Source organism: Hipposideros armiger, unplaced genomic scaffold (genome assembly GCF_001890085.2).
Source record: "Hipposideros armiger isolate ML-2016 unplaced genomic scaffold, ASM189008v1 scaffold_776, whole genome shotgun sequence".
Classification (NCBI taxonomy): Eukaryota; Metazoa; Chordata; class Mammalia; order Chiroptera; family Hipposideridae; genus Hipposideros; species Hipposideros armiger.
In genome coordinates, this window is record NW_017732126.1 from 756,855 (window position 1) to 769,000 (window position 12,146).

The 12,146-nt window shown below is 38.4% G+C and overlaps 1 protein-coding gene across 1 annotated transcript in view; it reads right to left on the reverse strand.

The window, feature by feature from the left end:
• Positions 1–12,146, reverse strand: part of FYB2 (FYN binding protein 2) — a 65,905-nt gene that overhangs the window by 14,077 nt on the left and 39,682 nt on the right. Inside the window, 6 exon segments of the mRNA XM_019628270.1 lie at positions 1,109–1,169; positions 2,832–2,860; positions 5,241–5,339; positions 6,401–6,464; positions 7,968–8,008; positions 8,094–8,208. Coding sequence (XP_019483815.1) covers positions 1,109–1,169; positions 2,832–2,860; positions 5,241–5,339; positions 6,401–6,464; positions 7,968–8,008; positions 8,094–8,208 — 409 coding nt within the window.

Sequence of the window (12,146 nt, forward strand, 5' to 3'; positions counted from 1 at the left end):
AACAGAAGAGGGTGCAGGGCAGGAGAGGAGGCGGAGTTAAGGACAATGCCTAGGGTTTTGGTTTGGGCAAGTGTGTGTTTATTGAAATAATCACCAACATAGAGATTCGAAGAAAGGGACCATAAATGGATGGGGAGGGTTGAGATTATGAAGTATTATGGAATTGTGAGTTTCAAATAGAATTATTCAGCAGGCTTATTAAGGTGGAGGAGAGAGATCTGACCTTAAATGTAAATTTTGATATCATTACCATAATGATTATAATTAAAACCCTAGATGTGGATAAGATCATTCAGGAACATACAAAGGAAGCATAGAACTGAAATAGAAAATCTGAGAAACACATACTTTTTCAAGAGATGAATGGTAGAGTTAGAACTCACACACATGCACACAAACCCAAAAAAACAGACAAACAGGAGGAGCAGCAGCCAAAATTGAGAAAAAATAATGATAGCATAGAAACGTGGGGAAAAGTTAATATTTTTTTTCCTTTGAAGGATGGCATAGTCAAGAGTTTAAGATATTATAGAGAAGCCAAGTAAGATAAGATCTTAAAGGTATCCAGTGGATTTAACCAAGAAGTTGTTAGTGACCTTACCAAAAATAAGATCACTGGTATGATAGGAACAGAAGCCCAATAGCACTGAGCTTGGAATGAACAGAAGAGACCTTTATTTCAGCCATTCTGTTAAGAGGGAAAGGGCAGAGAGGTAGGTAGAGGAGGGGAATCAAGTTTTGGGACGCGTTCTTTTTTAAAAGAGTAATTAGTTAGTCTTTGATGTTCCGTCAGGGCTAGCTATCATCCATGTTGCCTTGTACATAGGAGGTTATTAAATAAGTGTTTGTTGTGTGGAAATAAGTTTCAAGTGTCTAGATTCAAAGATAAGAAACACATAGATTCTTAAGCTCCCGTGACTTTTGAATCACCTACCACTGTTAGATCATCTATGTTATTTACTGTTTTCCTGTTTTAGTCGGGGGACTATCACAAGTTAACTTTTCATCCAGTATCCAAGGATCTGACGATGGCCCTCTGACCACATTTAATAAAACACCAGGAAATGGGTTCAATAGCAGGGATGAACAATAAGGTAAATTGACTTACTTTGATTCTTTTTCATTTATGTCCACATCTTCATTGATAATAACTTCCTGAGACCTAAATTCTAGGGTGGAGATAGGATCAAAATAGTCCATTATTAGGTATGATTTATACAATCTCTGGCTCCTCAAATTGTACACAATTATCCAGGTGCACCACTAAGCTTTTTTATCAAAATCTGATCATAGAATACAGATAGGCCGAAAGGAACAAAACCCAAAAAGTTCCTACATTTGGGAAGAAATTCAACTGAGGGATTAAAAAAACAGATGTCTGAATATCTTAAAAACACATACCCATGTATTTATATCAATTTGATTTCATGCAGATTTTCAGAAATATGAGTTGCAGAAAGGATCATTTTTTAGACTAGGTTTCTATCAACCTAGAACTGCACAAAGATATTATACTACTAGAATAGTGAGAGAGTTTTTCCTAATTCCTAGGGGAAAAAAAGTTTAATAGAATATTAGTGTTGATTTTTTTCCCCATGATTTTTATTTCAAACCATTGGCAACTACTTTTATAATAATCTTGCATAAAATTGACTCTGACTTAGTACATAATCATAATTAGACATGTTCAGTTTAGGATAGTCACAGTCTTTGGTGCTCTACATAAAATTCCATAATGTTCAAGTGATTCACCACCTGAATGAGCTTGAGACCTGGCATAATCATTCATAATTCATATTCAATTATTCATAAATTTGGATGGGGACAAAATGCATACCTATTCTCAGTTGGCTTTTTTTTGTTTTTTAATTTTTTTTTATTAATTTCAGGTATACAAAACAATGCAATAGTTATAGTTTTTACCCCTCACAAAGTGACACCCCCTTCCCCCAATCCACCACCTCACTTCCCAACCCTCCCATATCATACATGTCTATTACAATTCCATTGACTCCACTCCCACACTATTTGGATGGGGCACAATGTATACCTATTCTAAGTTGGCTCTTTTTTTAAAAAAAACAACAACATAGACCGAAGACGTTTTGGGAAACCTGTATCTTTACTAGATTCATGTAATCTTCATTGGTTATTTAGTTCAGCAAACTCATATTTGTGGAATATACTATACATTTGAATCGCCAAGTCAGAGTAAAATCAAAGTAGCCACCATGGTAGAGCCCATAAACAAAAGCCAACAGACAACAAAACACATGGCCATTTTCTATAGACAGAGTCAACCTACTGAAGTGCTGAGAGCATAATATGTGTCAGGCATTGTGCTAATTTGTACAGCATTGTTTTTATAGCAAAGCAAACAATAGTCCAATGACCCACCCTTGAGTCAATTAGTATGTGTACTGCAATGTGATCATGTTCAAATGATGTTTTAATTAGGGTGACCTGGCTGTCAAATACTTCAACAGGCTGTGTGGCATAAGGTCAAATGCACGAGCTTCGTTAATCAGAGAGACTCGAGTACAAATCCCAGGTCACCGAGATCGAGACATGGGGCCTGAAGCCTCTCCCTCAAAAGGGATGATTACATCTCTTTCTCTGGGACTTAAGCCTAGTATATAGTAGGCACTTGAGAAAAGCTACTCATCTTCCCAAAAGTCAGTAATACTATTGTGTAAAATTTCTTCTTTGATTTTGATGTACAATTTTTCATTAAATGTGGAGTGCAGGAAGGCTTACTACAACTCTTTCCCTGCCCCTGAATATGCCAGCACTGAGTAGCTTTGTGTCAGTCATAAGTGAATGTCACTTACCTAAATCAGGCAGCGAAATGGAAAATCCACTGTTGATTGACAAAAGATACAAAAGGTTAAGGGAAAAAAAGCCATATTCAGAATAACAGATTGATGACTAGGTTTCTTGATACAGATGCTTCTAGGCAAAGACGTGAAGCAAACCTTACCCTGCAGCTTTGTTCTGATCACCGCTTCCCTTTTAAAAATGAGCGTGTTTACTCTTTGTGAGCACCTGTACCCCCTTTCCGCACCAGACCACCCCAGGCTATCCACAGCCCTGCCCTTCTCCATCCACAAGATTTTGTTTCTGCCTCCTAACATTCCAAGATGTCAATCAGATACATACCATGTGAGGTAAGTATGGTGAGAGAGAACAAGCTTCTGCAGATACTGAACACTGCTTATTTATATGCGTAAGCCAAGGGGATGACTCGAGGGGAGAATTCGAGGCCAGGTGGAAATGGAAGACGGTAAATTGCTAAATAGGAGAGGACATTTGGCCCAGCTAGATTGTTTGGCTCTCCTCAGATTTCACAGTTAAGGAGATCACATGGAAGGAAGTACGGGGTGGTAGGAAAAAAAAAATCCATGTATTTTAAGCAATTATTTAAGTTCAGCTCTATAGGCATTTTTCAGACACTCACCATGGGCCAGGCTCATGTGCTGGGTATGCGAACTGATCAGACAGAGTTCCTGTCCTGAAGTGGTTTGGGATTCAGTGAGGAAGACAAGTAAATTAATACGACACTCTGTGATAAAAACATAATAATGTCCAAAGGAGCAGCACTTTCAGGAAAACCAGTTAACTCTGTGGAGGCCTCAGTTTCTTCATTTCTAAAATGAATCCCAGCACCTATCTTATGGAGTTACTTTTGTATTAGATGGGCATACACAAATGAAGTTGCCTGGGACAGATAATGCTAAATGGCCCCTGCTGTTAGTGTCTATAAGACCAGACTGATGCTGTCAGGATTGTGATATGCAGGATGGAGTACAAGAAACATGTGGTCACTGGAGTCAGAGCATTCTCACCTGGATCCAATTTTTTTTCCTTTAAATTGTTTTTTTTCCAATTATAGTTGACATTCAATATTATTTTATATTACTTTCAGGTGTACAGCATAGTGGTTAGACGTTTATATAATTTACGAAGTGATACCCCGATTAGTCTAGTACCCACCTGGCACTATACGTAGTTATTACAATATTACTGACTATATTCCCTATGCTGTATTTTACATCCTCATGGACCCACTTTTTAAAGGATTGTAGGTATCAAGCTAGTAATTTTTGTCAGAAGCATCCAGCCTGCGAAGGCCCGGATCTGCATTGATGTGTCACTGACCCCTGGAGCTAAACTTCTTCTTCCTCCATGGTCAGGACTGCAATTTATAAACCCCATATTCTGTTGGATCTCTTGGTAGATCTATATTCAACAGACAATTAGACTTAAAATCATAGAACTTTGAGGTTTTATAATTGAAAAGAACTTCAAGGTAGACTAACATAATTCCACATCAGTAGATGTGATGACCTTGGGCAAATTACTTTACCATCCCCTGCCCTCACAAAATACAGATTCATATGTATGTCTATATGCCTATATCAATAGAATAGGGAGAGAAGTACCTCCAGAGACTACTCAGTCTCCCTCTCATCGAAGGCAAGAGGAAACTTGGGCTTATGGGTGCAACAGGGAAGTGATTTTCTCACAGTGACATGCTGAATAAACACAAGAGCTGAAACTAGAATCCAAAATCTAGGCCTCCTGTCTCTTCTACCAGTGAAAGTGTAACCTTCCCAAACATTGGTAATTAGTGGGCCTGATCTTGGAGGGTCCTTCCAGGCCTAACACTGTGAGATACATGGACATTCAGCTGAAAAGTTCGTCTCCCCTCTCCACACATTGCCTTTCGCAAGGGAGGCAAATTAGAATACTGAAGTATAGACAAATAACACCACAGAAACTTGTAGGGAAAAGAAAGCATAAAAGGACATATTGGGTTGTCGGAAAAGTCATGACATATTTTTCTATGTTTTTTGTTGCAAAAATGTGTCATGACTTTTCTGACAACCCAATAATTAATAACATAATGCTTAGCGATAACAGGAATATATGCCAAGCATGATGAGGAAAGTTTCTTTTCTGGACTTTGGCTGATTAAGACTTGCTCTACCCTTCTTTATAACCGTTTCTTTTCAGTTTTTTTCGAAAGGGACTTTGTCACTTTTTTATTAGTGTCTGGGGGTGTGGTTCACTCAAAAATTGGTAAGAAGGAGGTGGGTGATAACCAGGGCCTTTGGTTTTCATTTCTGACCTCCCCTCCACTGTTTCTGAGACTAGGATGGAGAACATCAAGCTGTGTAACCACCAGGCCTGCACGGCTCATCCTCTCATGCAAAGAGAAATAAAAAGGGACTTCTTACCTTATATTTCCTTTTGACTTCGTTTTCTTCATCTTAAACCTATTCTTTTCTTTTTTGAAGAATCTCTGCAGTCTTTTAAGTGCTTCTTTTCCATCTAAACTAAGGAATCAGAGGATATAAACATGACAATTGAGAGAGGACTAGAGGTAGAAGGCTGTGGTAGTGAAAGGCATCAGAGGCGTAGGTCTCATTTCTGAAACACCCCACTCAAACAAGAGAGGGAAAATGCCTTACCCACTTCTGTGCTCTTCTTCTTTGTTTTGATGTCTATATGAAGTAGCACTTACCAGTCTGCCACAGAGGGAATCACTATATTTCAGTACAAACTTTCATCTACTCAAAATGGTCTCTATTCTGCAGAGTTTATGGAGCAAAGTCTTTCTTTTAGAGAAGATGACTTAGGGAAGCATAGCTTACAAACTATACTAGAAATACATTATAGGAATTGCTGGCTCCTGAAATTCATGTCACTGATTTTTAATTTATAGAATGATATAATACAACAGTGGTAGTACATTGACTGCCCAGTTAATGAATACAATTTTTCCAAATATGCTCTTGGGTTTTTTGCGGGGAGGGGTTGGGAGAGAGAATGATACACCCACATCATCCCACTTAGCATGAGGCCCCTCTTTTTCCTTCAACCCTCAATCTTTTTGCTTTTCATCACTGTTTTCCTTTCTGGACTGTGCCTCTAATAACTGAATTTGACAAATAATGTCCACTTGAACAAATATTATTCTTGATAACACTGAATTTTTAGATATTAAGCCCAAATCCCAGTCACAGTTTTATTAACTTACAAAGACACAGGTAAATCAAAACCATTGATTTGTTCCTGGAGAAGTACTATAGAACTGAAGCAAGTTTTAGTGACATTTACTTCTTCTCACATATTCCCTAATACAATACCAAAATCCTCTACTCTGGGAGAAGGACATTTTCCCAAAAGAGAAAGCAATGTGATTAGAAATTTGGCATATGATTGTACACAGTTACAAGAACCCTATGGATTACGATGTAGTGTTACAATGATTTCTATTCACCATGCAAATCCTCCCTAAAAATGGTGCGGGCAGGGAGGGGAGTCACTTCTTAAATGGTTTTCCTAGACTAACAGGAAATACCACTAGCTAGGACGCCAAGAAAGAGAAACTCACTCTATCTTTGGGGAGTTGCTCGTTGTTCTGTAGACATCGTCATACATTTCTTCACTATTTTCTTCTGAAATTAAAAAAAGCTATTTTCATCCATTATAATGACCGTAGTTCAGATGCATATTTAACAAAAAATTATTGGCTACCTACCACGTGCTCATGTATTTTGATCTTTCTTTTGTTTAAGTAGTTTTTATTGAAACACATGCACATATATGTATAAGCATATGGTACAAATAATTAAACCTCAATAAAAGTAGTATGTACAAATGAAAATTAATATTTACTTCCACCCCCGATTCCAAGTCTGATCTGTTTTAGTCAATGAAAGTTGGTTTATCACCAGATTCCTTCCTTCACCCTCTCCCTTTTGCATACTTAATATATAACAATCAGAGTCTACTAAACATCGGACATTTTGAATTCTGGAGAAATAATGAAGAATCAATATATTTTGAATAATCTTTCCCTTCATAGCATGGTTTTCACCTAGCCCAACACATAAGCTTAATATACACAGATATACTTTGAGTCTACCCTGACAATGGAGGATTTTCAGGTTCAAAACGACTCTCACACAATGAATGGAGGAGAGTCACTTCTCTGTGCCTCAGTTTCCATTTTAAAACAAGGTTTCTGTGTTTAGTAATCTCTAAGATGTTTCTTCATCTTAATTCTGAAATTCTGACATTCTAAGAATGATAACAACAATCAGAGTAGCATTTGATTATTCCGCCTCCAATGTATTTTCATTCATTCATTCAACAACTATTTAAAAAAATATATAATATGTACCTGGGATTATGCTAGGGGCTACGGAAAATGGTAAGCATAAAGAAGGTAACCATTTAGGAGGGAAGACAGTCATTAATCAAAGAATCACATAAATATAAAATTACAACTTTGACAAATGCAATGAAAAAGAGGATCACAAAACTCTGAGATTGTACACCAAGGAGAATATTCACAGGGGGAGGAGGGGATAGAGGGAATAATGATTGAGCTGAGCACAGAAGAAAGGTTAAGAGTCACGTAGGCAAAAGGGTACAGGGGAGGAAAGAAAATTCCAGAAAGAGGGAGTAGCATAGGCAAACACTCTGTGGTGAGAACTTGACAAGTCGGAGGAGTTGAAAAGTCAGCATGACTGGATATCACAGATGAAGATTGACCATAGAATAAGTGAACAGGCCATAGAGACAAACAGGGACAAACCACTCAAGGTTGTTAGACCATGGTAAGGCCAACTGTAAAAGTACTGGGAAGCCATGAAAGTGATTTAAGTGAAAACATTCCTATAATCAGACCTGCATTGTGAAGAGATCAGGAAGGAAGGAATTTCACAGTAAAGTTGCTTTTTTGCCACAAGAGTCCCATTACCCTCCTCTTTACTTTCACAATTCTAAGTGCATTTATTAGCACATACCTCAGTCCACTTCCCTTAGCTTGCTATCACCCCGTCCAACTGGTGTTATGAAAAGTATGTATACATGAAAGACAATTTATCACTAAACAGCCAGAGAGCACTCAGCAATCCCTACTGGCAGTTTCAGAAATGTCTTCCTCTACGTACCATTATCTGAGGCAAATGAGTTAGGGGTTTCTGACTTTGATCTGTGGGGAGAAAAACAAAGACCCTTACTTAACTGTTGTATCTTTAAAGTCTCACCACACTGCTGACGGGCTGGCGTGTACTTACTCCTCTCTCCCCGGGTACTCAACATCATCATATATCTCCTCTGAGCTGGAACTTGGCTTAAAGGCTCCTTGGCCTGGTGTTTCTTTAGTCACTGCCAAAGCCTCCACATACTCACCTGTAAGAAAAACAGAGAACCCCCCTGAGAACAACTGCTGTCATAAGTGCCATCACACATACCACTGGCAGTGGAGGCAAGAAGAGGAAAAGGCGGGTCACATGTGCCACAGCTGGATTATAATCTCGGAGTATATGACCCTTTGGTAAACCACTTCCCCTTGCCGAGGCTCAGTTATAATTCTCTGAAGGTGAGATAAAGATTAATAACGCCTGCCCTTATGTGATTGTGGCAAGGATTTAATACATTTTTATGAAGATGCTAGATACCTTAGTAAACTAGTAATTCCTCCCTCTTCTATGATTGCTCTTCCTCTAATGCAGCGGTTCTCAACCTTCCTAATGCCGCGACCCCTTAATACAGGTCCTCATGTTGTGGTGACCCCCAACCATCAAATTATTTTCGTTGTTACTCTATAACTGTAATTTTGCTACTGTTATGAATCGTAATGTAAATATCTTTTTGTTCTCCGATGGTCTTAGGCGACCCCTGTGAAAGGGTCATTTGACCCCCAAGGGGGTCGCGACCTACAGGTTGAGAACCGCTGTTCTAATGCCTGACCTCAAGTGATCAAGTCCACCAGAGTGCAGCCCTGAGGTTTCTCCATCTACCTAGAAGACCTTAGCCAGTTTTGTGCATTTTTTTTAAATGACAATTTCTTAAGATATGTTGATTGAACACATGTCAACGTTTAATATTCATTAAAGTTGGCATTATTCAGAAGATGGTTTGCCAGGCTGACAATGGATTGGGATTGTTTGCCCAAGCAACTAACCTGTTAAATGCAGATGCTGGTTTATTTCACGGAGATATAATATAGTCATAACCATAGAACTGAAACCATTTATCAGTTGGCATAGGTTAATATTTAGACTATGGGTGATTCAGAATCATTTCCAGACATGAACTAGTAATCAGAAATAAGTAGTAATATGCCTGCGAAATAAGCAGTAAGCAAATCGAGTTGTGTCTATTCACTACATGAACCAAGCAACAAGATTTCATCCTCTGATGCAAAGTCAATTAGCATATGGGCCTGAACTGTCTCAGTGAATGTCAGCTCCCAGAGACAAACTAAGGTCCTGCGTTTTCTTAAGGAGTTATCAGTAAATTTCTCCAAGACAAAACAACGATACTGAACCCACAGTTGCTTAATTCTTAGTTCAGGACAATTTTTTTTTCTTTCCTAATCCTTCCTTTTGGCTGAGGCAAATGTAAAAGTTTGTGACTTCATTTTAAAAACACAGACAACTCCTAAATTTACAGCTCTAACTTAGCTATTTCTGGTGAATGCTAGATACAGCCTTCATACTACTTCCATTTGGTTGTCTAAGCATATTACGTTCCAAACTAAACTCACGATTTCTCTGCAAATTTGCTCTTCCTGAAGTCTGACCCAACTCAATAAAAAATGGAAACTCCATCCTTTCATTTGCTCAGGTCCAAAACCTTGAAGACATCCTTATCTCCTTTCTCTCACATATCCCACCTCCACTCCACAGCTCTACTTTCACATTACATCCTGAATCCAAACACATCTCAACGCTCCTCCAAGCTACCATCATCTCTCACGTAAATTATTGCAACAAACTCCTAACAGATGTATAATTCATCCACTGCATTTCTATATCAATTTGTCAATGACTTTTAAAATCTTTTTCAAATCTATTTTCTTTTATTTGAAAAACATTAAATATAGTTATGTTTTGTGTCTTATAATTCCAATATCTGTAATACCTTGCAGGTTGGTTTCTGTTGTCTGTTGTTCTGCTGGTTTTTACTCTCTGTGGCTTGTTTCCTTGTGTGTTTAGTTATTTTTTTTTTGCCTGTGAACTATTAATTTTTAAAAAATCATTTTGTGGGAATTATTTGAAACCTGGGATAAAAATAGTTTCCATCAGAGAGGATTTATGTTTGCTTCTGTCAGATGTCTGGGAGGGCTACCAAGCTGATAGAACTTTACATTCAGTTGGGTTTCTTTTGGACTATACAGATAGAGTGAACTTGAACTGCAGATGCACATGAGGATCAGCTTATGATAGATTTTTTTCCTTCACCCAGCACCAGGGTCAAAAAGGGCAAATTTCTTTCTGTGCAGTAGGATTTATGTCTTGCTAATTTTTTTTTTCGAAGAAGCAATACTTTTGTTTTTTCAATAGAGGCCTACTTGAATAGAAGTATAGAAAAACACTCACTTGTATTATTTTCTTAAAATTTTCCTGTTTTCATACTTACTCTCCTTGACTAAGCATTTTGTGCCACTCATCATAAGTATTGCAAAGACTTATTAATGGATGCAGCAACTCCCTTTGTGCTTTAGAGGTATGTACAGACAACTCAGGATAATCTTCTTCAGATTGTTTTCATCATGGTATAATTCCAAAATCTGTAGTGACTCTTCATGGACATTATACAATTGCATGAAAATGGCATTCAGTCCCATATTCAGGACTTTCCTGTAACTCTTTTCTTCACTTCAACTTGTTTTCCTCTCTTCCCTCCTCTGCCCCCCACCACCCCACCCCAACACTCCAAATAATTCTATCTACCTCTCATCTTAAGGCATGGTTTTTAAATTAATGCTATCTCTGTGCTTTCTCTTTCACCTCGTCAGAAATGTCTCCCTCCTATTTTTTTTTTGTTAAAAATATTTTTATTGTGGTAATAACAATGCATCTACCACCTTAACTAATTTATAAGTACACAATATAGTATTGTTAACTATAGGCTCAGTCTTGTTTGTTCTTATAGTGTGGACATACCCTTTGGGGTCCCTATTATACAGGAGCCTCCTATTATAAACTCGCTTTGGGCAGGCCCTGGGACATAGCCCCTGTACTCTGAATGCCATGCAGGCCAAACAGGAGCTCAAGGGATTCAGAGCTCAGTAAAAACCCTCAGGGCAAAAGTAGCTTTGGCACTCACTTCCCAGGATTCCTGGTTACTGCCGGTGTGGAGATTTTTTTTTATTATTATCAGTTCTGTGATACTTCTATAAATTAAAAAAAAATTATTCTTTATTTTACTTGTTTCTGTCAGGAGAATCATTCAAGTTGTCTAATCCACTGTCCTCTCAGAAACTAAAGTTTGATTTATCCTTTCATTCCTTTACTATTTTGTTGGTAGCTCAAATGTGCCAGACAGTGTTCCAGGCTACAGAAATGCAGAGAAAAATACCAAATGGTCTCGGACCTCAAGGTGCTCACAGTATACCATGAGAGACAAACACGTACATGATGGATTATAATGTAAGCCATGCTCTAATTTTTCAGAAATGAAAATAAATGAAGAGAACTAGCAGTTACTGAGCACATGAACCAGACTTTATATGCAGGGATGAGCAGCATTGGGCAGCAAGTATAGTAGCCTCATTCGCACATGAAAGTACATTTTCCAAGGTTACAGGATCCGTATATAGTGATCCTGGGTCCCAGAAATGCTTGACTCTAAAGCCTCATATGGAAAAGTCATCATTCTGTCCCTGCTTAAGTGTCACGAAAACAGGTGTGAGGAACTGTGATTCCTGGAGAGTGGGAAAGAGGGCGATGGACTGAGGTAAGAGAGGCCTCAGAAGAAGTCACTTTTGAGACAGACCTTAAAGGATTAATAGGACATGAGCAGGTAGAGAAGGAGCACACAGGCACTGCAGACAGAGAAAAGAGATCAAGCAAAATTATAGGGGCACTTCGGCACACGCTGTCGTCAGTAAATGGGGAATAGTGCAGAGAGTACGCAGGGAAGGAGGTCTGTGGCAGGCATGAGGCCAACTAGCCTGGAGGCAGATTTTAAGGGGCCTGGAGTCCATCTTATGATCACTACAAATTTATTTTTCCTATAACTCAGATTGTAACACTTAATGAAATGTCAGTGGTTTGCTAGGGTTTATTGGGCTGGAGTGGACATCTGTTTTCTTTGTCTGTCCAGTGTCTACATTTTTT